General features: G+C 39.9%; 3 protein-coding genes across 4 annotated transcripts; 1 reads left to right on the forward strand and 2 right to left on the reverse strand.

The window, feature by feature from the left end:
- Positions 1–1,000: 1,000 nt before the first annotated feature.
- On the reverse strand, positions 1,001–5,505 carry commd2 (COMM domain containing 2). Its single transcript, XM_084067630.1, has 6 exons — positions 5,300–5,505; positions 4,172–4,249; positions 3,760–3,842; positions 3,587–3,661; positions 2,865–2,963; positions 1,001–2,566 (listed from the first exon to the last, which is right to left on the reverse strand). The coding sequence occupies exons 1-6, from the start codon at positions 5,364–5,366 to the stop codon at positions 2,366–2,368; spliced, it is 603 nt and encodes a 200-aa protein (XP_083923756.1). The 5' UTR covers positions 5,367–5,505; the 3' UTR covers positions 1,001–2,365.
- A 1,756-nt stretch (positions 5,506–7,261) lies between these two features.
- On the reverse strand, positions 7,262–22,734 carry lmnb2 (lamin B2). 2 transcript variants are annotated; one of them, XM_084067616.1, is made up of 14 exons: positions 22,264–22,734; positions 22,051–22,065; positions 18,867–19,003; positions 16,637–16,793; positions 16,298–16,423; positions 16,074–16,172; positions 15,293–15,364; positions 15,073–15,198; positions 14,315–14,535; positions 13,671–13,914; positions 13,135–13,242; positions 12,500–12,619; positions 11,418–11,507; positions 7,262–10,961 (listed from the first exon to the last, which is right to left on the reverse strand). In XM_084067616.1, the coding sequence occupies exons 1-14, from the start codon at positions 22,462–22,464 to the stop codon at positions 10,923–10,925; spliced, it is 1,755 nt and encodes a 584-aa protein (XP_083923742.1). In that variant the 5' UTR covers positions 22,465–22,734; the 3' UTR covers positions 7,262–10,922. The 2 variants fall into 2 exon arrangements, with proteins under 2 accessions (XP_083923742.1, XP_083923741.1); XM_084067615.1 differs by lacking the exon at positions 22,051–22,065 and having other exon boundaries at positions 22,249–22,734.
- Positions 22,735–24,787: 2,053 nt separating this feature from the next.
- Positions 24,788–27,938, forward strand: rpl36 (ribosomal protein L36). Its single transcript, XM_084067632.1, has 4 exons — positions 24,788–24,850; positions 26,075–26,169; positions 26,562–26,696; positions 27,786–27,938. Exons 2-4 carry the CDS (start codon positions 26,077–26,079, stop codon positions 27,873–27,875), a joined length of 318 nt encoding a protein of 105 aa, XP_083923758.1. The 5' UTR covers positions 24,788–24,850; positions 26,075–26,076; the 3' UTR covers positions 27,876–27,938.
- The last annotated feature ends 19 nt before the right edge of the window (positions 27,939–27,957 follow it).

The raw sequence follows: 27,957 nt of genomic DNA on the forward strand, positions 1-27,957 counted from the left end.
CACACACACACACACACACACACACACACACACACACACACACACACACACACACACACACACATCCCCTCGCCTGGGAAACACACCTGTCTCCTCCCTCCACACTCCCTGACATCTTTCTCATACATCTTTTTTCATTTTACTTTTTGTCCATCTCATAAACTCAAAGTGCTCTTGTAGTTGTGCCCAAGTACATATACAATAACAAAAACGTGTAAACACCATACTATACATATAGAACTGTGTTAAATTATGTGATAGCTACTATATTGGTCCCGTATTGTCATAAGACAAGAATTCTTGTTGTTAATCAATGTTTTTTTTAATGGGGTTGGTGAATTTATTTTAAAGCCACTGTAAAATTTCTGTTTAATTTCTCAGGGTCCACGGGGGGTGTACTGTGAGCTGCCAGCTGGATGTACATTATCTGTACAGCCCTTGAAATAAATACAGGCCAGTAATGGATTTCTAACATTACTCTGTTACTACCAAGCAGTTACATGTCACAAATCGAGGTGATTATATCCACTGGAGACCAACTACAACATTTATTTCTATCTGAGAGGAAGTGACCTCAGGGGGCAGCAGCTGGAAGCAGGAATCATCATCAAAGAGGAAATGACACAGGGGAAACACCTGTCACTTCCTATCGTTGTCTGACACATACATACATACTGTACATGTATGATCTCTCTCACACACACACACACACACACACACACACACACACACACACACACACACACACACACAGAGTATGTAACTGGCACTCCTCCTGGACAAGGGAGCATCGAGTGAGAAGGGACAGTTTCAATATTGCCATTCAGAATACTTTGCCCTAGGGATTTTGCATTGCTCTGAATAATTCAGTGTCATGCTTTTGGTAGCCTCTGTACCCAGGCTTCATGCTTTTGGACACAGATAAACATTTGCCAGCTGGACAGGAGCATGTGAGACCGTTTCCGCTGACCAATACAGCTACAAATCACATCAAAGTAAGGATGGTTAAAAAATATTCCATTCATTTATTACAATCACTGACAATTAACAGCAATTTCCTCACGTGGAAATATACAAAGTAAAAAAGCAGGTACTATTGATCCCATTCTGTTAATATGCATACTGCAGGACTGGACTGCGCATGGCTGGCATTCACAAATTATATGCAGTAAATATATAAATATTCTAGTAGCACTTTTTCATCCTGGGTTCCCAAATTAAGAAATCTACCAGCGAGTATATTTTAGTGAGCCTTGGTTTAAAGTGAGATGTGTGGTATCAAGTCACAGAGTTGTCATTAGAGACCAGAAAAAGGTATCAAAGAAAGTTCGGTTCAGATTTCACAGCAGTACTTTCTGCTTGTCCTCCGTTTACAGACAGGGCCACGGATGACATAGGGAAAGGCTGTAGTAGTACTTTAAGTAGTGTACTTACTTTAATCATATACTGTATATATAAAAAACTAATGTATGCAGTTCTTGAAACAGATGAGTCAACCTGGAAAGTGATGCCATTGTTTCTTACCCTTTGCCCTGTTCTTTTTGTTCCGACAATACAGTTCACCAAGGATATGCCTGTGAAGTGTTTATCTTGCTTGGCATTCAACACTGGAATAGGATACAAACACCTGGGGATGATGAGCTCAGTGGAGATAAATCACTGGGAAAACAGGAATGATCAGACTAGAGCCTGACCGATATATCGGTTTGGCCAATATATCGGGCATTATTAGATTTGTTTGACTATATTGGTCTTCGCAATTATGTAGCTGATGTGTCCTGATTTTTAACCACTTTCAACCTGGTGTCCCTATTTGAGGCATGTTATTGTAGCTGACAGTTTTCAACAACAAAAAAAGTCTCATAAATAGCCAATACGTCCCGAAGCAACTTGCTGTGTGCTTGTAGATCTGCTTTTCTTGTATCTTTTTTTGTTTAGGGCTTGGGAGGTTAAGTTTATGTGTGTTTGTTTACATATTTATGTGCTTATATCTTCTCAAATAATCGGGATTGGAAGCATAAATCTGGCATCAGTCGGGCTCTAGATCAGATCATTATCGATGGCTCTGGGGGCACAAACACTCAACTTCATCACTGTTGTTACCAGATATGAACAAAAATGTGCTAGATCACCCCTAGAGCAAATCCAAAATAAACAGTCCTGTGATAAATAGGAAACCTTATATGGTATGAGACAGTGTAAAAGGCTATTTACAATGTAGCACTTTGTCTGATGTCGAGAAACCCCGGTGAGCAACACAAGACAATGTTCAATATTTGCCAAGAGGAAGTGGGAACGTGCCCAAAGATCCCAGTCAGGAAATAGGAACACTATTCAGTCATGTACAGGAAGAGAAGTGGGGGCTCTATTTGATGTTGCGTAGAATACGCCGTGCGTGATTGGTCTTCATGGCGCCGAGGGCAGTCTCTAATGTGCTAATGAGGTGAAGGAGGGTTGCGGGATCTGTTTGTAGAATCTTGGCGCTATGGTTACCACCATCATCTGCCAGGACCAACCGTGTTGTGACCGTGGGAACAACCTGCTGGCGAAGGGAACGACTTGCCACCTGGAAGGGAATAGTGCGGATTGAGGACAGGAGAGATGAGAAGAACAGAAGAGAAACACTAGTTGTTATTAGAAAATCAGTTAGTATAAGGATGATCAATGCTATTGATGTGAAAAGATTAGATTCATGTTCTATTAACAAAGTAAAAACTGCCTTCAAATAAGAATTTTAAACCAATTCGGAAGGTACAATGACAAAAAGAGATGATGAAAGAATGTCTTATTTCTCCTACACAGGCATCCAAAAATATAAACACGCACGTGCACATGCACACACACACGCACACACACACACACACCTGTACATCTAGTCTCCACTCCAGATTATGGTACGAAGGCAGACTGGGGGCCAGCTGGGTCAGAATGCACCGGATCTCCTTTTGGTGCTCTAGATACAACTAAAACACAACACCACAGAACATAGAGTTAGTAATCATAGACCAAGAGGTCCACAATGAGCGACATCCTTGATCAGTATTCTTCAAAAGAATGCTAGAAATAATACAAATCACATCAGATACATTCTGCACTCAGAAAATGTAATTCTCTACTGCATGCAAACTGGTTATTGGTGAAAACAGTAAGAAGGATGCGTGAGCAGGGAAAAGTCATAACTTTATTACTGTGCATGTTGGTTTTGCAATGTGCCTGTAAAGCATGGCTGTCCTTGTTTGCACAGTTTATTAACCTGAAATGCAACCTCCTAAATCACTCAAACTGTCTGAAAGTAAACTATAGGAGCTAGTTTTGTTGACAGTAGATTCATTTGCATTCAAACACGCATCACTCTTTTGCTTTGAGAAGGCACAGGAAGAAAGTTGATGCCACAATGACACAGTGTAGGCAGCAGCCTTCCACCCAGAGGACATACCCCCAGACCCTCGAGGCCAGTGTTTGCCATATGGTGACATATTTGCATGCCTGGTACTGCTTTTGCAGTGGTTAAAATTATTTATTTTCAATGCATGATTGCCTTTATTCTGACAACATAAAAAATGAAGTAAACAAAATTTAAAGTCACCTGTAATAGAACGTCGTTGAGCTGTTGGCTGAATCCAAGAACCAACACGGAGTCCTGGAAATCTATTTCTGAGATCTGCAAACACAATATGGTATATGCAAATTTGATCAAGTGAGACCGTCACAGCCAGAGGGAGATAGAGAGACAAGGGGGAGTGTATATGTTTCAGTCACCATGAGTTTAGAGCTCTCTGTGAGTAGAAACATCAGGCCTTCTACTCCATGCTGTACTGTCTCCACGTTAACGTTCAGCTTTCCTGCACGCACACACGCACACACACACGCACACACGTTATGCATGTTACATCCGATTCCCCATAGACGTCACATTATGTTTGTATTGATCTCTCAAGACAGATTCAGAGCTAGGGAAAAATATGTTTTGCCGATGTGTTCCCACATTGTGTTTGTATTAATGTGTTGATAGATCAAAATGTAAACGCAGTAGCCTACTGTTAGGTGCTCATTCTTATCTTATCCATACTTAATATATGCACATTTTCTGTTTAGCCATACTATGTCATTGGGGGCGATGCTACTCATTTACTCCAATATTAGAGCTATGACATGTGTGAGCTTCACTTACTAGCAGCTCCCTCATATATTTTGTTGTTGGTTCCTCTCCTCAGGAACTCCACTGCTATGCGTCCAAACTCACCCACCACTGAGGAGGTAACACATCATTTAGCAAGCTTAGCAACAAACAGATGCAGCTAAACTCTAGTGCAGGGGTCTTCAACATGAGGGGTCCGTGACCCCTAAGGGGTCCTCAGAGTTACTACAGGGGGGCCACCAAGTCTTCGAGTGATAGGTTTTTTTTTTGTTTTTTTTTTACATTAACCACTTGAACCCTAGCATCCCTCTTCGGAGGAGAACTTTAGCCAAAAATAGCCTATCTACAAGCTCACAACGCCTCACACGAGGCGTTGTGAGCTTGTAGATCTGCTATTTTCCACAAAGAGGTTTGTTGTAGAGGGGGGGAAAAACAGACCAGGTACAGAGTGAAAGATCAAGTTTACTCAGTATTGACGGTTTTAAATGTCTGAAAATACACATTAACATGAATCCAACATACTCTGATGACAGTGCTGTCAAACCTCTATGTGTCAAACAAGTCTATGAAGCTATCTATGAAATCTATGAAAAAGTTCAATCTGCATTCTGCAACACAATTGTATCCAATAATGTAGTGGGGGTCCCTGCTTCATCTTTCTCTCAATTAGGGGGTCCTTGGCCTGAACGACGTTGAAGGCCCCTGTACTAGTGCAGTGCCTACTATTTCCATTTCCAGAATCTAGACAGAAGCAGCAGCTATAACGACTAATTATTAGTGTATAGCTGCTGCTTCTGTCTGGATTCTGGAAATAACTTTTTCATATGACATTAATAAATATTGGCTTCACTGTCTATTCATTATACGTTGGAAAAAAGTAGTAATACCACAATATAAAGATATTTACTTAAGTAAAAGTACTAAAGTATTGGCATTAAAAATATACTCCAGTAAAGTTATCTCAACATTGTACTTAAGTATAGTACTTGAGTAAATGTACTTAGTTACTTTACACCACTGAGTAAAAGATATTATGGACATTAACAAATATTGTCTTCACTGTCTATTCGTTCTACGTGTAAAACACTTTCTTATGTATAATATCTCAAGTCATATAGTACTATAATAGTAGCATAAAGGCAGATTGAGGTCTATATTTACCTGCAGGATCAACCTTTGGCAGAAAACCCAGATGTTCTTTATGCTCGTCAGACAAAACCAACAACATCCTGCCAATATATTTATATATACAAAGAGAGAAACTGTGTAGAGAAATTGATTGTAAATCACTTGGGTTTATTATGGACAAATGTGTAAAAACTCATGAAATGAGCAGCTAAACAACTAGCTTGATCACAATCATATGACCATCAATGTTGCCAGATTGTGTGAGAGAAATAAGCAACCATGTCTATGAGAACCAGCCAAAATGAAGCAACTAGGCTACGTCTATTCAAAAAGAAAAAGAAAAACACTTAGTTATTATGGAACATTTTAACAACACTAATCTGATACGGGGGTCCCTGGCACAAAATACTTTCAGATGGGGGGGTCTGTGCTGTGGTCTGTGACTCTGTGGACAAAACAGTACATATTAATATGGGGGTCCGTGACATGAAAATGTTTTGAGAACCACTGGTTTAAACAACATCTAGGAAACAAGCCCAAATAAGCAACTACACTTTACAAACAAGCACAAAAACCCGCAACTAACCAATATTTACAAGCAACTTTACATAAAAAGAAACCCAAAGTCGCCTATAATAAGCGGACATGGCAACCCTGGTCATATGCTTATCAGGTGGTCCGAGGGTTCGGTGGAAACACAAAGTTAGACCATTGGTTCCGCGGCACGGTAATGGTGTTGTAGAGTCTGTCGCCCCCTGGCGGACTTTTTCAAATGGCCGTAATGTATATAGGGCTGAAGTGGTTAATGTACATGTTTTGTATTAATAATCAAAATCTACAAAGTTGTCAAATAATTGTAGTGGAGTGTTTTGCCTCTGAGATGTGGAATAAAAGTAAAAGCACTGAAAATTGGAAATATTGTAAAAAAAAAAAAAAAAAAAAAAAACTAAAATAAGTACAGTACTTGAGTAATGTACTTAGTTACTTTAGACCATTGTAAACAGCATTATCTAAAAATACACTACCTAAAAGTATACCTAAATGAGAAACTAATCGAAATTTAGAACAGCAATCCTTATTGAAACACGTTTACAATAAATTGTTTGTCTTCATGCTGGGAAAACTATCGCAATTATTGTCCTGTTGTCACTTAAAAAAGAAATAAGGTTATTCTTCAAGTCCTTCTTTTGCTAGTGATGACACAATGTTGAGAAATAAAAAAACAAAGAATTTGACATGTGTACTTCCATGGGATGCAACATAAAAATCTTGAAACCCACATACAATTACAGAAACACATTGATACAAAAGGGGGAAAAAAAACAATGTCAACAGCAAATGGAGGAATTTAAAGATGAACTCCACTTGTCCACCCTAGTGTGAAGTCATGTACTGTGTATAGTATGGCTGGTGCTGTAGCCATACAGTTACAGTAAATACCACAGAAGCATACAGTATTTTTTATTTTATTCTTGTATAAGTCATACAGTGTAACTTTTTCCAATTAATCAAGACCCTCATTACTGAACAATGTAGAAATTACTATTAGAAAATATAACTAACCATTTAACGAAAAACGTAGTTTTAACTCAAATATCTCTTAACTGCACAATTAACGAGACGTTTAGATCTCTGGATTTCTCTGTAAAAAGTGAGGGATGGAAACAAGTGACACTCCCACTGTTAGAAACTGATCTCAAGGTCACCTTGAGCCAGGCAATTAACATTAACAGCTCCTGTGAGAAGCCTTTAGCCAACAGCATGTTACTATATACCTGTTGGCTTCCTGGCATGAACATGTGTAGTCTTGCCATGGTGAATAAAGCTTACAGATGATCATATACCGTGACTGAGTATACTATGTTTGACAATGTAAGTCAACACTTTGTGAGGTATTAGTGTAGCTGCAATAAAACAAAAAACATTAGATGATTTGTAATATCACTTTACATACATGCACATGGTATACAACAGGCCACCATTGAATGAGCGGACACAGCTTAATATTGAAAACATTTATTATGTATACAAAAAAATAGTTCAATAGTAAGTGTAATAATCATTATGAATGAACAAACTGACATTTGGCATGCTTCCCCCCATTAACAATAATGGATCTCTATGACAGTGATTAAGAGTTGGGCATTAGGGCTCAATGTTTATTCACTTCACAAAAAATAAAAAATATCAAAAGGAAACTATCATGTCATATCTGATTATTAAACAAATGGGTTAGACTCAAATGAAATCACTCTTATTAGCCAGATAACCCAAACTTTTGGCTACAAGATAAATAAGAACCAATTATCAAGCAAATGTTTTAGAAATGATTCAGGAAAATGAGGAAATTCCATAATGGTATTTTTTTCAGTTATCTGGCTGAAAGCTGAATCACACTACTTCCTGAAAACTCTCCCACGGAGTGTACAGTATACCCAAAGACAGGTAAAGTCACAGCATGTCTGCCTGTCATAGTTTGGAGCAATACTGCTCTATTATTAATTTGCCAGTGGAGCTCAGATTCAGATTTTAAGAAAATAGCTTAATGATAATCACAGTCTATGGTGTGCTTCAAATAATCTATAAAACTATTGACTCTGAATTCATCTACCATATATCTATATGTCTATATGTCTGTGGTGTGACTCACTTCCAATACAAAACTAATCACAAACTATTTAGGTGAAATTGTACAACGGTCAGATTTAAACCTTCGTACATTTGCCCAGAACATTATATGAAGAATTCACTAACTTCCTGAGACCCAGTGTCACAAAGAAATACCAGTACTAATTATATACTGTAGGGGCCCAAGTAGAAACAGGCCGACAACCCATACTTTAACAAACACTGGTTAAATTATGCCAATAGGCTTTTTTATACTAGAACATGCACTTGTGGATGGTTTAGCAAATGTTCCTGGATAGCTGCTAGCCAATGTTTGTCATCACATGACAGAAGCAGTCATGTCAATAACCGATTCATTTTCAGAGGTCAGTCATCTTCGATTAGCCCAGAATGTATAAGTAATCTGGCCAACACGTAAGTATATCGCACATCCATCAACACCCAAACTTAATCACCCCCAGAGACCCTGACAATACAAAACTATAACATTTCATGTAAACAAACTGATTACATTAACAACAACCCTATCAAAAACAAGAATATTTAGTAATGCAAAGCACTGCATTCAAACACACATTAGGAAAAAAAATCTGTTTCCCAGGCCAATATCATTAGTTAGAAAAACAACTGAGGCAAAGCAGCTTCAGTTTACTTCAATAATTCAGATAGACACAACACTTGTGATCCAATCAAAATGTTCTTTTTTTGCTATCCAATTGCAGTTGTGGTGATTAGGAGTAAGCCCACCCCCTTCACAGCTTACATTCACCAGTTTGAAACCAGAGCCATACAGTTTGCCATAAGTCTTTAGTGGTAGCCATGTTTACACCATAATTGTGCTTCATGGCAAGTATATTGGCATTCTTTTGACCAATATTTACAATGCTGGCCACCTGCCATATTTATGCCAAACCATCAATGGCTCTGTACAGAAACAGGTCTATTTCCTCTGGAAAAAAGTCAGCCATTCTGTCCCACCACAATCACAGTTTAAAAATGTATATTCTGTGATTTTTAACAGTTAAAATGTCTGAGAAACATGTTTTTCAGATATCACTATGAGTGAGTTAACTTTAGGGCCAGACTTTTCTAACACACAATGTTTTTTTAGAGACTTAAACCCATGATTTGATCATCATGGTAGCATCACACCTTCCAGCAGGGTGTCAGAGCAGAGAGGCTAGTTAAGGAGGCATTACAGTACGTGATTCAGCACCGAGCATGGAACTCTAACACAGATAACATTCAATGTCCAAGGCAAGCAGACACATTTGCTCCTTATAGGTCACTTAAGTTTCACACAGATTTTGACCTGGTTGCCAATTTACATTCCCAATGAAGGGTCTATTTTTTAAGTTCTTCTTTGGTTTCCCTATATTACAATCTTCTCAATTCAGAGGTCTGTCCTATTTGTTTCAGGACTACTGAAATATTTTTTTTTATCCAATATAGCAATTATAGAACAATGCATCTAAAAATGCTGTTTTACAAATTTCCATGAATTCTACAAAACAAACCCACCCCTCTTGCTCCACCGTGCTGGGCCTGATGCTGCCAGGCATTCTACTCTTGCTGAGAGTTTAATATCACCCAAAGGCCCCCCAGGCAGCAGGGTGGCTGTCTGAGGAATTAACAAGCCCTTCAGCAGTGGTAGACACATTGTTGGTGTACCCAGGACATTTCCAATTCAGGGAACTCCTGTTTCTACTGAAGGGCCTGACAGGGCAAGCCTGGTTTCCACTACAGTGCCAAAAACGGGACTATCCAGACTTTACTTTCAATCAAGGGTCCTCAATTTACTTAGTAGAAATGGTTGGTGAGGCAACTTAAGTTTCGAATACACCAAAAGTGTTTACGATAGTATATCTAAACATTAACTTGGCCCTGGCCTAGCCTCACTCGAGCTAGCTGTGGAAACCATGCTAATGATATCAAACTACCCAGTCACTAATGGTGCTAACGTTAACAATAGTTAGCTGTCAGTTATAGCATCTACAACACACAATTGAAGGATAATATCAACATGATCCCATTAACCCCTCCCAAACATGTCTTTGTCTTAAATGCCTTCTTTTTTTTTATAGGAGACAAAGTGGCGAGATTTTAGAGCAACTGAGCGTTAATCTTAAAACTAGCTTTTAGAAACGAATCTAAAAGCCATCTTTTAGATTAGCTTTAGCTATCTTTGAGGAGAAAAGGGATACAGGAGAACGCGAAACTTGAGGGAATATAGGAAAGAGGAGGGAACAAGGGAAGGAAGAAAGAGAAAAGAGGATCAGGACTGAGTTGAGGGTATCTTTATGTACAAGTCAGGATGGTGACAACAGGTCAAAGATTTATTGGCAGGCCATTGCCAAGATTGCTAAGTAAGTCATTGCCGACATTCAGCAACACAAATTTGACTAGAAACTAGTTTTCAGTACTCCAGGAGAGCCTGTTGTCACCATCTGTCACCATAATGGACAGTCAAAACATTGAATTCATGACATTATAAAATAATAAAATTCAGCATTATGTTCGAGGTCCATTATCTGGGAAGCACAAATAGCATTTTCTATTAGTCAATAGATTCACTATATTTGTTGCATTTAAACGCACCATTTGGCATTCCCAAAAATAATTAAAACAAATACTTACTATATAGACATAAAATAAAAAGGTGTAAAATGGAGCAGTGATATCTGGAAGTATAAAATTCTATTACTGTCAATGCAGACATTCCCCTGTACTGGGCTGTTTTACTCAAAAATGTTTTGTAGTCGAGTCATAATCTTCTGTGTTAAGTAAAGATTATCACTACATCACCTTTTATCTAGAGCTAGTTTTATTCCTATTAAAAGCGGATCCAGAGTTGAGCAGAGCAGTAGAAACAGAGTCCATTAGAAACATGGCCAAAAAGTCCTTTTGTCATCTTGAACTATGAAAAGACAGCAAAACGACAAGCAACAACAGGACAAATAGAAAAATATCCGAGTGGCTCTAGAAAACAAATTGGAAGTTAAAAACAACCAGTGAGTGTCGAGGGCTTTCACATGATGGCACACTCTCTGGATGCAGTCTTTCTTCCCTGGATGGTTCAATGGATAGAGAGAGAAAATGTTAACAAATGATTCAACTAAAAAGCATGTTCTTAGAAAATAAATACAAATCATCATCATCCCCATGAGCATTTTTTACAATATATAATATAATATTTTTTTCCCCCTCTTAATCTATCAATTCTAGGTTATCTTAGAAGTGCTTGAATAGTATAGTATATATATATAGTATAGTATACAACAGTGTTGACTCCTCCTCCCCAAAAAACAACCACCACCCATGTGGTCAACCTTTGGTCATTTCTCATAGGTTTTCAAGTAAAAGGGAGGACAGTGTTAACACCGTTATTTTGGACTGTTTGACTCTTGGACAAGTCACCTAATCTAAATACAAGGCCCAAGAACATAACCACATTCAACCGTTTCCATCTGGTGTCTCAAGGATGAGCAGAGGTTTCCTCAAAGATTTTAAGGTCAAGACTTACCCGTACCACCACTTCCTCCTCCTCGTCCTCTTCATCTTCTCCATTCTCCATCTCCATCTGAGTCTTGCTGACGGTCCTTCTGGCCACCTCCTGCTCACACACAGAAACAAGAGCAGGGACAAACCAATCATGTAAGACCTTTCAGAGTCAGAAACACAGGGGCTGAGGTGCACAGGCAATGTTCTAAACGTCTATAAATATATAAATAATACAGGTAAGAGACAAATGTATCATGACAAAACACTGTACATAAGTGCAGCCTGAATTGTTGACCATGGTTGCTTCAAAAAGATTAGCATCACAGCTTTAGTCATGCAGGTACCAAGTCCATACATAAAACAATTAAATCAAATCGGTGGTAGGCATACCAATACATACATTTTCATGATATACCAGTTCATGCTTAAGGCCTTTGCAGACAGGGTGCGATTAGACAATCAGTTTTTGTCGCATGCGAAAAGACGCACGAATCGAACTGGGTTCGATTGAAAAAAAAACACATCGCCTCGCCGCACGGTAAATTCGGAGCCGGTGTGCATGATGTCATTGAGAACCATGTGTTCATTTAAAAAATGATATTGTCCGTTTTTTTTGTGCGAAAAATCGCACCCTGTCTGCTCTGCAAAGGCCTTTACCCTTCTTATTACAATTTCGCACTCGGAAAGTCGCTCTGGATAAGAGCGTCTGCTAAATTCCCAAATTCTTAACTGTAATTGTACCTCCTCTATCCACTCAAACTTAGACTGAGAGAACGAGCCCCATCCATGGTCTCGAAGGGCGGATCCAAACCCAGGCGCCCGGAGCAGTGCGGCGCCTCCTATTTCTTCACCAATCTATGTCCCCGCCTCCCCTCGCCTCCCCCCGGTCTGTGCACAGAGCACGCTGACGTCACCAAATTTAGAGCGACGCCCCTCTGCACTCTGGTTGGTTAGGAGTTAACAAGGTCCTAAGACCATCGTTCCTGCACCGTTCGCCCAGACTTTTTTTCTTTTGAAACAAAAAAAAAAGGCTGGCTTTCCGAGGCTACTCAAACTAGTAGTAAGAATAAAATAGATTAATAAACATTGTTCAAATGTCAATACCTCTCCATCAGCATTCACCAGGGTGGTAAGGATCTCACTTCCTGTGCCCCAGGAAGCCTGGCTCTTCCACAGCAGGTCAGAGGGGGGGCCGTGGGCCACGCCAGCATCAGCAGACCACACCTATACACATTAACATAATGTACATTGTAGTTATGTTAGACCAACTTGAAAGCAGTCAAGTTTATCACAGACCAACTTGAAAGCAGTCAAGTTTATCACAAACGCTGAACTTGTGCTATATGCCAGTAACTGTCCCAAAAATGACAATAATAATAATAATTTTATTTAGTTAAGCGATTGAGTAAATCTTTTCCTGGGGGGGGGGGGGGGGGGGAGTTGATGACAGATCCTGTATTCGGTGTGTATACGTCAATTTAAATGCTTTTATAGATTTTTTTATAGAATGTTTGAAAAAATGTTGCCAGTTGCCAACTGCGCAGGGCGTGGAAACATCGTCGTCTCCCATACAAATATATTTGTGTCTATTGGTTTTCAGATCGACACGATCGCGGTCAACCAGTTGGTTACCACTGGACAAAATAGCTTTCGACATTTCTGTCAATCAATTAATCCACTGTTTGATTACATGGTGAGTGACCCATGTCATTGTTTCATTGATAGTCCTCAGTTCTTACCGTAACAGACTGCCCAGCCTTGAGGACATACTTTGGAGAGAACTTGTAGACAATCTCTTCTTCTCCATCGACCTGCCTTGTCAACCGCCAGCTACCAAGAGGTTGGTCCTGTAACACACAATCTTTTATTGGCTGAGAAACAAAGGTCTCTTCCAATGTAAATACATATCCAACAATCCATAATTAGTGTACTCAGTGTTTTCATGTTTTAAGTTGTATTATATAAACACACACACACACACACACACACACACACACACACACACACACACACACACACACACACACACACACACACACACACACACACACACACACACACACACACACACACACACACACACACACACACACACACACACACACACACTACAGCAGAGTGGTTAAGATGTGCTACTTAATAATGGATAATAATAGCTGCAGTGTTTGTCTCTTAAACGTGCTTAGTGATATGTATTTATATGTATATCCCTTGGGGCGTTTCACTGATAACAAAAGACCAATAGCACTCATGCAACTACAACTCCATTAATTACCTGGTCAGTATCATTAGCAAGAGCCACAGCATTTCCATCCATATCAGTGGGGGATATAGTCACGGCTCCGCTAGCGGTTGCCTCCTCCGACACGAGCAGCTGGCCCTCTCCTTCTTCCACTACCTGGCCCTCATCCAGCACATCCACCTCCACTCTCTTCCTCTTGGAAGAGCGTGAGGAAGAGGAGCCCGTCATCCTGGACACAGTCACGCGGCTGGATGGAGGGCTGGGTGACAGCTTCAGTCTGGAGGGAAACAGATTTAACACCATGTTAATTATAACCAACACAGACAGGATTGCTCTTAAACTGTAAGCCCCAGCCATTTAAGTAATGCTAAATAACGTGATAAAAAAGATCAATGTGGTGAATACATCTTTGAGTCCCATTCATAACACAGAGCCGATTGTGTTACATAAAATCTATACATAGCGTGTTCATTTCTGTATCTACTTTTACTCTTAACACTGAGTGAGCAGGATGTATCTGTCCAATCAATGAGTGAGCAGGATGTATCTGTCCAACCAATGACTGTTTGATATCTAATAGAATTTATGCATCCCATATGTTCTGTATTAAGTAGGCGACAAGGCCTTGTAGAGGTCAAACTCCATAATATGTGTGTGTGTGTGTGTAATAGACGTACCTATGCTCTTCTCCCTCCAGCAGTTTCCTGTACGCATTGATCTCCATGTCCAAGGCTAGCTTAACATCTAGCAGCTCCTGGTACTCGTTCAGCTGGGAGTTCATCCTGTCTCTCAGTTCGTTCATCTCGTGTTCTTTAAGTTCAATGGCTCTGCGGTGCTTGTCTCTCTCTGATGACAGAAGGTCCTCCAGCTCTCGGGCACGGTCCTCTGAGGCCGAGGCCTAACACAGTCATAAGAAATGTGATCAGGAACACAAAACGCAGGAGATTTGCTAACAATCTATAATGGATATTGATGGGATATGGGTGTTAACCCATTGAGACCTGGAACGCATCTGTGTCATTTTTAGATTTGAGCTAGAAAGCATTGTATTCAAAAATAGCAGATATACAAGCTCATAACGCGGCACCGAGTGCCGCACTATGAGCTTGTAGATCTGCTATTTTTGAAAAAATGTGAAAATGTGTGCAAATCTTTGAATATATATATTTTCAAAGCGAAACTTTGAACTCAAATCTTTGCCTCTGGGACCCCCTGGAACAAAATATTTTGAGATGGGGGTCCGCGACCAAATACATACAATTTTGGGGGTCCTTGACACGAAAAAGATTGAGCACCACTGATGCAGAAACATATGTTTTTCAGAAAACTGTTGGGATTTAGGAGAAATGTAGAATCGGCTTCAGGTCTTAATGGGTTAAAAGGCACACCTCCTTGATTTATTTATTTAACTTCATAATGGCTTTATGTGTCATACCTGTTTCTGCAGGGCACTGAACTGGTATGCCAGAGACTCTATCCTCATACGAGCCTCCTGCAGCTCCTCCCTGGCAGTGGTCGTTGCCTTGTCATTCATTTCTGAGGAGACCTTGGCATTTTCCAGCTAGAGGAAAGAAAAACAGACAGAATAGGTGAGATGGACAAAGAGCTGGAAAGACGGCAAAGGCAGACATTGCAAGAAATCTGGGATCTCCCACCTTGGATTGGTAGGTCGTTTCCAGCTCCTCCTTGTACAGAGACACCTGTTCATCATGCTGTCTCCTCAGGTCCTGAAAAAGAAAAACACAGCACACTTTAATGAGTTTGCAGAACTTCCCACAAAACTCAACTGTTTGTAGTGATTGAGTAGTTACTATAAAAACAAGGCATATATTCTCTCAACCTTGAGAGAATGAGATTTTACAAGATTACATGGCTTGTCGTTCCTTATGTCCCAAGTTAACACTGATGTCCCACGTTAACACTGACTTCTATTTACAGGTATCTCTGTAGTTTGTTTGTGGCGCTCTCAGTCTTTTTTTAGACCTGCAGTAAGTGCACAATCTTATCTACAGCAACGGTGCAGGGGAATCCTTGCAAGCCACCCCAGTGCTATTGCAGATTTGTACTGTTGATTGCGTTACGCATTCACAACCCTTACTCAGATTTCTGTAAGGAGTCCAGTTATTCATTCAAGTCTTGAGGCCACTGTGGCCATCTATTCTTGGACATGAATCTGTGTCAAAAGATCGGGTTGGTAGACACCTTTGCAATACATACAAAAAAAGGAAGGTTTACCCAACAACATGTACCCTCGCCTGCACCGGAGTAAAAATGATACATTTTTACCATTTGCCTGTCAAAACCTAAAGTGAAATTTATGAAAACCATTCAGATCTTCTCTGCTGAATAGTTTTATCTCCTTACGTACATAGCATAGCAGGCATAGAGATAGAGTGATGGTGGCATAGAGTATAAATGACATGTTGCCCGCTGTACCTGTAAAGCCTGTGACAGTTTGGATTCGTAGTCCTGTCTTACTCCAGAGTCCACCTCCACAATCCTCTGCTCCTGTCTACGACGAGACCCACGCACTTCCTATACAGCGATGGCAAGACAGAAATACATAAGAGGGAAAGATGTTAATATTGTAGTACTACGACAAAAGAAAATACCATACATTCTGTATCAACATGACTACACATGTGCATGCATACACGCACCTCTTCAAACATGCTCTTTCTGAACTCTAGATCCTCGCTCAGTGACTGACAGCGGTTCTCCAGGTCAACACGCATCAGGGTCTCTGTCTCCAACTGGCGCTTAGCAACAGCATGTCCGTCCTCCGCCTATGGATGGTTAAAAACAGACACTTAGATTTAGCCTAATTTATAACGGGACATACACAACCCTCAATGTCCATGGTGAATTCATCTTCAATCATTAATGCCTATTTAGAATGTACTAATACAAAAAATAAATGTAATATTTAAAAAAAAATAATCAATCAATCATCATTTGCTTTCTGTGAGAACATGATTGTTAAATTGACATATCCATACCTTGGCCAGCAGACTCTTGAGGTCCCCAAGTTCAGCAGCCAGAGCAGCATTCTGGCTCAGCGCTGTAGACAGAGCTGCTTCACTCTGATTCAGCTGACCTTCCAGAGTGCTGGCCCGGGACATAGATGCTGACAGGTCACCATCCTTTTTCTTTAGACTGTAGGAGGAGGGATGGAGGAGGAAGGATTAATGTAGGCAGAGAGACGGTTGGACCATAAGAGTGAAGGAGTTTTTACAATCCAAGCATTTCAAAACTGAAACTGAAACCTGCCATTGCCAAATTATATTTGTTCAGGTTGGATGAATTGTAATCCCTCAAGATAAGACTCCGCTACAGTTAGGCCCAGTGATTATATTTTAAGTTTCAATAAGGTCAGGACATTTCATGTCTGAACTCGTAACCATTCCCAACTTCCTGGCAGAGAAAGGCTCCATAGCAACCTCTCAAATAAAAAACAAACAAACAAGAAAAGTTCAACTCTGAGAATAATTTGATCCGTCTGCAGGACATATAGAATTTATAAAAATAAAGTTACGTACTGGAGAAATTCAAATGTTTATGTATTCATTAAATTCCTTAAAAAAAAACATTATCACTACTCATACATATATCCAAGTCAAATATCTTCTTTCTTGAGTATCATCCAGCAATGCCCTCTCCTCCCACCCAAGTTCCATATCTAACCACACAGCCCATCCCCCCTTCCCCCATACCTCTGCTCTTTCCTCTCCCTTCATCCCATCCCCCCTCTCTCCCCACAGCCCCTCTCCATAATAGGCTTAAAGACCAAGCTCCAAGTCACCGACACTTCCTTCAGCTTAAATAGCTCTCCAGATATTCAGCAACTATTTCATTAATTAGTGTCCCCAGAAAGACTGATGGTATGTTCCCCTGTAACTTTTATAAAATTAATCTGTGACTCAAAGTTAAATCCACAGACTATTAATCTCGTTCTGTTCATCTGTCTGGATTGATGTCAAGTTGTCAACCACTTTTCTCACATGAAGTTGAGATTAATTAGATGAGTGCCTTGTCTTGCACTTAAAGCCAACAATCAGTAAATCCATTGTATAAGACACATGCAGACCAACAGATGAACCTACATACATATACACACATATACATATTTGCATATACGGTATACCACAAGCTGTATCCCTACATTGTTTTGATGGGTTAAAAAACATGTAGAAAATACATTTAACCAATGTAGTGAGGTCATGATACATTGTGAGCTTGTAGATCAGCTATTTTCGGTGCGCTACACTGTCGTACGAAGGGGTATAAATAAACATAGCCAGTGGAAGGGGACGGGGGCTCGTAGCCTTGTAGAGAGGCAGACGCTCTATAAAGAGAGCCCATGGTAGACGGACGGTATACAGCTCCTGCCAGTCCGCCCGCATTCACGTTGACTGATTATATTATCATCACTTTAATGGTGTGCTGTCTCCCTCATTGAAGTGTGATATTTCTGGGAATCAATTAATTTATGTGCCATTTCCACTGAAATTCAGGGCCTGCTACGTTGTTTTTTCTCTATTCAGAAGCCTGTAGTTTATTTAGGCAAGAGCAATCTTTTGTAAAACCATCCAAAATTGAAAAAAGCCATGTTTTTCATTAAAGTCAAGTGGATGTGTGAACCACAGTGAAAGCTTTATTACACAAAGACCCTTTGAAAACAAATACTAGAAGGCAGGCTGCAAAAGGCAGTTTGTTTGCACCGCCTTTTACTACAAATACCTTATCCAAATACCATGCATTCCAGCCTCAACGGGTTCCTATACGAGCCTCAAGCAAAAACCAACCTGGATTGTTGTCTTTTACAAGCTTTTGCGCTTACGGCTAATTGCTCAAACCCAATGGTTTACATGACTTAACTCATTTTAACTGATCGTAATGCATAGGCATTCCTGGAATCTGCCATCACCATTTAATCAAACTATTTTGGTCACATACAGTGAGATATAAGGACAACAAACTTGTTGACAAAACATTAAATGAACGTGGATACTACCTGCTCTAACTGGATTTCAGTAACAAGCATAATTCCTGTTACTGAAAATCCATATTTGGCCTTTACAGATATAGCCTATACTTGATGAACAAAATGGAAATGGAAAACATTACACATTCCTTTTTCACGTAGTAATTAGATCACCTTCAGGCCAAGGAAACATCCGATCAAGTTTGTAGGACTACCTTTACTGTGTGTTTAGCATGGAACATTACCTGCGTGTAGTTTCATCCAGTTCAGACTGAGCCTTGCCCAGATCAATCTGCAATCTGGCCCTCTCTCTAGCCGTCTCATCCAAAACACGCCTTGCATCCGCAAGCTCTGCCTCATATAGAGCCTTCAGACCCGTCACCTACACAGAGGGAGAAACAAACACACAGACAGAGAGTTTATTACATTAAAAGAACACTTCTTGAATCCACTGAAAGTAAATCAGACTTTCAAGCATATAGCAGAAGATGATTATTCTTATGACACTTTCTGACACAGATATTGGCTAAAAGAAAAATCTCTTTTGATAACAACTTTGACCTTTTATTTCTTTTGGAGAGTGAATTCATAGGCACTCTATGATAACTGTGACTTTAGCAGTCACACATTTTTTCAATCAGTATTTGGGTGTAATTAAAAGTAATTCCCTCCCTACTGTTGAGTGGATAGGGAGGGTCTCAAAGCTGTGAATTGGATGTGTGAGATTTCCAATCACAGAAAACTGAGGCCATTATTTTCAACATGACGATGTCACACAACTTACAAAAAGGTAATGTCAAGCTAACCAAAAAAAGCACAATCTAATGGAGAGAGCAAGTTACAGGCAGTGGAGGGAGGAATGTTTATTTAGTAACTTTTACATTTAATTCCAGATGATGCAAGCTATACAAGCTGAGAATTAAGTGATTTTGGCTGTACAACAGCAAACAGTCTGTCAAAAGTAATTGCAGTTGCATTGAATATTTCAGCACTAGTATTCGTTCATTCTTATAATGAAAGGGAATAAGTTAACCGTTTTTTCCGTTACAAACAGCCCCTCTTTTTCTAATGATTGATAAAAATGCAAAATTGTTTTTATTTTAGTTGAAAGACAGAAAAGCGTGCTTCACCTCAAGGCAAACAATAAACTTCAACTGTCGAACCAACTGCAACTCAAAAGTCAGATTTAAAATTTGAATGGAGGTCCCATGCTCCGCCCATCTGGCTAGCATGTGGACAACACCACTATTGATACTACAGAGAGAAGGGGAAGGGGACAAAAACAGGGAGTGGAGGAGTTGGAAGTCTGTTAGGAGGGAGGTTCCCGCTAAAGCTAGTAAGTCTACAACAACATACTGACATGGAACAGCTGGATGGGAATAGAAGCAAGTGTGAGGGGAGTGCAAAAGAGCGGGAAGAAAGACTTTAAAGCAGTGATATGGAAAGAGAGGGAGGAGAGGAAAGAGGGAGAAAATTGGGCGGTGAGGAATGCAGGCGAACATAGAAAAAAATAAGTGAGGAATGTAGAGAGGAGGAGACTAGCTAGAGACAGGAGGGGAGAAAAATACAGATGGGCAGAAGCGGGTTATATAGGAACAGCCAGCATTCTAAAGCTCTAGTGCTAAAAGGTAGAGCTTGGCTCATTGCCACAATACTTAGAATCCATCAGCACTTCCACTCTACCTCGAAACAATATGGAAGAATGTTAGAATGCTGTTGTATGACTCTAGGAGTCTAAATGGCTGACAAGGGAATATTTACAACAATTTTATATCACCTGGTAAACACTATTACGCCTTGACAGGTGTGTCACTGTGTCCAAGCCTACTTTTGGTCAGTGTCATGGCCCCAGAAGAGCACTTTTTTTGTATCGGTCAGGTGTCAAAGAATGACCTGGATGACCATTAACCTCCCCCCTCAAACTCTCAGCTGCCAGTGAGTTTCAGAGAGGAAGAGTATGCAGCTGTTCCTTGCCTGTGGCACAACCAGTGCTTAGCCTCTAGTATCATAAAAATACTTTACAAAATACTTCTTAATGGGTTTTTAAAACTTTACTGAATGAAGCATCTCTGAAAAGCCAGACAAGACCATATAAACCTGTCTAATAGCCAAGCCCGGAGTTTTCAATCTTTTGCACATGATTGATAGTGAGGTCAGTCCACGCCCAACAAGGCGAAAGTAAGCTGGTTATCCATTATGTCTGGTTATCAAAACAACGATATAAAACACTCAAGGAATAAACCCGCATTTTAACCAAATCGGGAACATCCTCATTCTCACATTCAGGGGCAAAACGAAACAAAAAAAAACATTTTAATTGTACAAACACCGGTCGCTCTGGGTGCAGGGATAGCACTGGTTTTGAAAGCATCCGGCTTTTTAAACCACAATGATTAACTCTCAATTCAAACCCACAAATACGCCGCGTACATTTGGTACATTTCAGACAATGAGCTGCCCCGTCCAGTCTGTCCTATGAGTTTGAAGGGAGAGCGGGCGGGACCGAGGATCAACGCTTCTAAATATGTCCGCCGTGGAGCCGGTAGGCGCGCACGACCTCCCGCTCAATCCACTCACCGGCTCCCGTTAACCACTTAAACACATCTATTCTTAGTAAAAAAAAAAAAAAAACCTTAGTTACTATACTTAGAAACCCCCCTATCTACATCAAAATTCCGATCTACAAGCTCACAACGCGTCACGAGCTGCTATTTTTGGGCAAACGTTTCCCCTAGACTATGGATGCCAGTGGGGTTCAAGTGGTTAACGTGAATGAAATGAACAGTCAAGATGTCATCAATTAACACGTGCGTCTTAATGCATCCATTAACGCATTAAGTAACAGATTATGAGAGTGGAAGCATCAGAGCTTCTGGAGTGAAGACAGATGGTTAAGTGCAGCATTAACGTTAGCATTATGTAGCCTCTTGATTCTGCAAACTATTGTCTTGACTCTCTTTGTTGTGGTTTGAATCCGATTCATTCTGCACGGCATCGCTGTATTGATTTCTGTGCATTGTATTTATATCGAGTGTTGGTTAAAAGTTAAATAGTTCTTTAAATCGCAGACATAGTATTTACTATTCATCTATACTTACTAAGTAACTACTACAGGGAACACACTGGGATGTTTTAGTGTGGCTCAGCACAGCACCAGTGTTGCCATATTTTGCGAGAAATAAGCAAACAGGTCTAGGAAAACAAGCCCAAAAGAAGCAACTATAGGCCACATGAGATCTGCTATTTTCAAAAACTCTTGCACTAAAATGTGGATTTTTCTTTTTTGAAACATGCCAAGACAAAAACAAAAAAGTTCCCTGTGGCACAAAACATTGAAAATGTTTGAGAACCACTGGTTTAAATAATAATTAAAACATGGTGAAGCAAAGCCTAAATAAGCAAGTACACCTCAGAGCTCAGACAGCCCACCTCTCTGGTGGTCACCTCCTCAGACTATAATAATAATATATTTAAATAATAAATGATGATAATAATAATAATAATAATAATACATAAATAATTAATATTTTTAAATTAAATAACGATAACAAAAACTAATAGTACTTCAGGGAACACATTGGGGATGTTTCAGTGTGGCTCCTCTCCTCTCCTAGGCTCAGCTCTTACCTCTCTGGTAGTCACCTCCTCCTTCTCGGACACCTTGACCATCAGCCGGTCGTTCTCCAGCTCCAGGGACCGGACGCGGTCGATATAGACGGCCAGCCGGTCGTTGAGGTGCTGGAGCTCCTGCTTCTCCTGCAGGCGGGAGATGCGGGTGGGCGACAGCGGGGTGGAGGCCGCCGGCCGGGGGCCCGATTCACGGCTGGGAGTAGCAGTCGCCATAACGGATCCTCTCTTCTCTTTTAAACAAACCCAACAAGAGTCGCTCCTCCTGCTCTAGCTTTTTTTAAAAAGCTCACAGATTCACTTTAGCCTTTAAACTGCAGCTAAAATCCCACTCGGTCCGAGTTAGCGAACTAGTTAGAATGAGTTTGTTTACCAACAAACCGTCGTGTGTAAAATAAATGAATGAAACGCAGCAGCGTGTTCTCGGAGCCCCAGTTTGAAAGAGAAGTCTTGCTGCTCTCTCTGCTGCTGCTGCGGGAACAAAGATGGCCGACGGGCTCACGCGGGCCGCGCCAAAAGGGGAGACGTGACGCAACCACTTCCGGACTCCGCGCGGTGGGTCATGGGAGGTGGAGTTTATACTTTAGGCGCGGGTCGGTGTCGCGCGACCAGGGTTGCCATGTCCGCTTATTGTAAGCGACTTTGGGCTTGTGTTGCGGGTTGCAGTTTTTTTGGACTTTGTTTCTAAAGTGTAGTTGCTTATTTGGACTTGTTTCTAAAGTGCAATTGCTTATTTGGGCTTGTTTCTAAAGTGTATTTGCTTATTTGGGCTTGTTTCCTAATGTTGTTTAAACCATGCAGTGGTTCTCAAACATTTTCATGTCAAGGACCCCCAAATTAATATGTATTAACAATGTGTTGTCCACAGACCCCCCCCCCATCTGAACATATTTGTGTCAGGGACCCCCATACAAGATTTGTGGTGTTAAAAATGTTTCAACAATGTGAAATGAAAATAGCAGTCAGATCTACAAGCTCGTTGTGAGCTTGTAGTTCGGCTAGGTGGCTTCTTTTGGGCTTGTTTTCATAGAATTGGTTGCTTGTTTCTCTCGCAAAATCTGGCAACCATGTTTATACAGTCCATGCCCATTCAGGAGGACGACGAGGACTATTAAAATAATTAAATAATTACAGCTGACGCCGGGGGTTATATATATATTAACGTTGAAAGATATTTTCTTCAGTAATAACCACAGAGCGCAACATTGTTTTGTTTAATGATTTGCATCAAGTTTGTAAACTTGATAATTGGTCCCATAAATAACCTCAAACTACACTGACTGAGAAATGTGCCCTAACGTGTAATCAATACAATTATTGTGTTAATAAACACATTGTTCTGCTACAGAGAGGCATTCTATAATCATCAGTTAATCAGTTAAAATAAAATCTCTTCTGTTCTGTACGATAACGGTGTGGCTTCTTATGCTTGCTGATACGTTCATTATATAAATAACCTAACTAATCACATCATCATACATGATCTGATCTGCAGTGGTGTGAAGTAACTAAGTACATTTACTCAAGTGACGTACTACAGTTTTGAGGTAGTTTTACATTACTGGAGTATTTCCAATGTCAGTACTTTTACTTCTACTCCACTACATGACGAAAATATTGTACTTTTACTTTTCACTTTGTAGATTTAAATTTAGAAAAATGTGAGTACTTCTTCCATCACTGACTGAGGCCTGAGGGCGAGGGTGCCAACTGCTGTCTCGGCTCATCAGACACGTCATAAATTTCAAGCTTTGAACCCACTGGCTGTGTACATATAAAACATATAGTTATATAACTATGAATGTAAACACCCCGACCTCCCTGCATACTAACGTAACATGACACAATACAACCAGTTATTCGTCTGAAATCAATTAAGACACTTTTGCACTTTAGAAATATAACAACTAGGGATCTGGGATTAATTTCGGGTCGTATACTAAGTGGTACATTACTAAGTAACTACTGAATAAATACTAATACTGTACTTAAATAAAATGTTGAGATATTTTTTTTCTTTACTGGAGTATTTTCAATTCTCAATACGTATATTACACATATTGTACTTTTACTCCACCACAATTATTTGAAAACTTATAGTTACTTTGTAGATTTGGATTATTATTACAAAACATACATTAACCACTTCAGCCTTATATACATTTCGGCCATTTGAAAATAGCCGATCTACAAGCTCACAGCGACGCATTGTGTGCTTGTAGATCTACTATTTTTGAAAGTTTTTTATACATTTGAAATTTTGTGAAATGACACTCTGCATAATGAGTACTTTCTACTTTTGGTAGTTTAAGTACATTTTCATACCAATACTTTTGTACTTTTACTCAAGTAAATGTTGTATTCCGGACTTGTAATTGTATTTCTACATTGTGGAATTGATAATTTTATTTAAGTAAAAAAAAAAACTTTTCAACAACCACTAGCTAAAACTTATGAGTGAGTGGCCAAGTTTTCGTAATGAAGTCCTCCTCCCAGCCACCAGAGTGTGCTGTAGACATCCCAAACTAGTGTTGAAAGCCCTCATTACCCAGCATCCCCCTGAAAACATTCCTTCCGGCCTGACCGCCATTACAGAAAGCAGGTAAGAAATAAGCGATGAAATTAAACAAACACAATCTGCCACGAATCACCGCAATCAAACATCCAAAACACAATCAAATTAAACTACATGAATCTACTGATATAAAGTAACTCGTGTCTTAAATATTGTGTGTCTACTAAGAAGGATACAGTTATAAATATTACATCGAAGTTGCAGCTCTTGACTGGCCTTCATGCTACTCACTACACAGCAGTGCAACGCTTGACACAACTCATAGTTAAATGTTCACAATATATTATCAGTTTGGGTATATTCACTGCAGCACTGCATTAAAGATAGACGGCAAATTCGTTTTTTCGTTCCGCACGAAACCAGTCAGCGCTCTATATATTGTTACCCTGCCGGTGTTTAGCAAAATGTTACTATTTGGTTTCAAGCTTAGTTCATCCCAATGACTTGAGTCCTAGTCTGTGATTAATATTATAGCTAGTTATGAAAACCGCAATAAGCAGACCGTTAAAGCATTTAAGAAATGTACGTGATCTGTTGTGATGGATTTCGTTGATGGGCGACAAGCTTGATCCACGCACAACCTGACAGTTTTGTTTGAATACTTAAAATTGAAAAATGTAAACAACACGAGGTACTGTCATTGAGGTTAAAAGAAATTGAGGATAAAAGAATAACACAAGTCCTGGGGACTTGTTTCCGATGTAGTTAATTAATCAGCATAGCATAACAAATGTATGCATGTCATCAACGAAATAAAATACTGTACAAAAGGGAAACGTGAATGACACTTTCCTATGGGAAAAATTGCATTTATCTCCCCTAGTAGTGTGTAGTGTCATGCCTGAAATCGTTTTTCAGGCTAGTTTTGAGAGAATCCAGTGATTTACATCCTTCAATGGAAGGTGTCAGGCCATTCCACATTTTGGTGGCAGAGTAGTAGGATGAATTCTCCCATGTTTGCTCTATATTTGGATAGTACCAGATCTTTATAGCTCGGAGCTCCCTCTAGTATTGTGGGTGTCACTCACTTTGGAGCGACAATATGCATGGAATTAACACATTTATATTATGTTAAGATAATTAGTGTATTTAAATACACATGTAACGTTTTATACACGCATTCATAGTTGACATGAGATGGGTTTGTAGAGATGCTCAATGTCGGGGCAGTTGGACCAGATTAGGGTAATGGTCTAGGTCTGGGAAGTAGGTGCATGTCAATTAACCTGAAATCTGTTCTCTCTTCTCCAGACATGGCTATCCGCTACCCGATGGCCGTAGGCCTTAACAAAGGCCACCCGGTCACCAAGAACGTCACTGCGCCCAAACACAGCCGCAGACGTGGTGTAAGTAGACAGTAGATGGTTGACGTGTGGAGTAAATGGAATTATATCACTTGTTGAAATGTTGTTGCGTTAACCTGCTGCTGGAAAGAAAACATAATATGGCTTATCCACAGAAGCTACATTAAGACTGATGTTCACATTGTGGCCACTAACCCAAATTGCTATTAAATTTGGCACAGTCTCCAATGTCTCCTAGTCAAAATTGTTAGGTGGCAGGTGCTGGTAGAAAATATACTTTTATGTAGCAATGCATCATTGTGGGCAGCAAGTCCTGCTGTCAGTGTTAAGTTAATTGTACATACATTATATGGAAATGCATTTTATTTAAAATAAATCATCTAATCTAGTTTGAAATTGGTTTTAACTGAACTCTCTCCTTATCTTTACCCCAGCGTCTCACCAAGCACAGCAAGTTTGTGCGTGACATGATCCGTGAGGTGTGTGGTTTTGCTCCTTACGAGAGGCGAGCCATGGAGTTGCTGAAGGTGTCCAAGGACAAGAGAGCCCTCAAGTTCATCAAGAAGAGGGTACGTGTCTCGTGGGATAGATTGAACTCTGACTGTGATGTATTTTGTGCCTTGGCGATGCATGAGATACACTTGAAAGCAGAGTGTGATGCAATGTGCCAACTGCATTTTCTTTACTCCCTTGTGTGATGTGGCACTCGCAGAAAGTAGCCGTTCTACAAGCACAACGCATTGCAATGTTGTGAACTTGTAGCTCTCCTTAATGTTTGTTATAATAGTTTATAATCAACAGTAAGGAGTCGCAACTTGGCCGTCTTTAGTCCAGTAGTGTTACGTTTAAGTGTCCCCAGTAGTGCAACATTGTGCATCGTACCAGAAGATTTCTACCTATACATTCCTACCAATACTACAGTTGGGGAATTAAGTTGTCAGTGTAAAGTAAGGTTGATTTCTAATCTTGAATTTATACCTGATTTGTGTCTTTCATTAGTATCAAAGTATCAGTTTATGCACCAGCACTATTTTTAAAGTGCAGTTTAGCACCGGTATTGGATAAAACCCAACAATGCCTAACTCTTGTGAAGAAGATAGTTGATGGCATTTTGACGGTCTGAATTCTGTTCCTTAGTTTAGTTTAGTGCAAGGTTATTGGCTACATGTCAAATACACCACAGCTTGTTAAAACAAACATGCTTCTGTGCGTTGTGACCCAGAATGATTTTACTGCTATAAACTAAAATATATTTGAGGTGCTTGATACCCAGCCAGTAGTAGTTATGGTTTACTTGATCATTATCCAAATTGGTGCGGCTGGGGAGAAGGGTCTGTCCGTTTTTTCACTGGCTTCCAGAGAGGCTTGATTGGTAACTTGAGTTATGCGCTGTATCTGACAGCAAGCACTAGTGATGCTGAATTCAGAATTCTGGCAAAACTTTTTGCATACAAATGAATGTAAACAAATATGAAACAAGTCCTGGCAGCTTCTCAATTTAATGGAAATGTACTATGTTAAACTGAAAATGTTGGTCCCTTATCAACTAAACTATAGTATAAGAGTGCTTATAGAAATGAGTAGACACAGGACAGGAAACGTTAAATGTCTTATGGTCATATTCAGCTGTAATGATTGTCAATGTTCTTTTTCCTCAGATTGGAACTCACGTCCGCGCCAAGAGAAAGAGGGAAGAGCTGAGCAACGTGCTGGCCGCTATGAGGAAGGCTGCAGCAAAGAAAGATTAATCTGGCTCAAATGTGAAAGACTAAAATGTTGTTTCATTAAAATGTTGTTTGATAAAAGTCAAACCGTCTACTTTGTGTAATG

The sequence above is a fragment of the Gymnoscopelus microlampas genome (assembly GCF_963454915.1).
Source record: "Gymnoscopelus microlampas genome assembly, chromosome: 9".
NCBI lineage: Eukaryota > Metazoa > Chordata > Actinopteri > Myctophiformes > Myctophidae > Gymnoscopelus > Gymnoscopelus microlampas.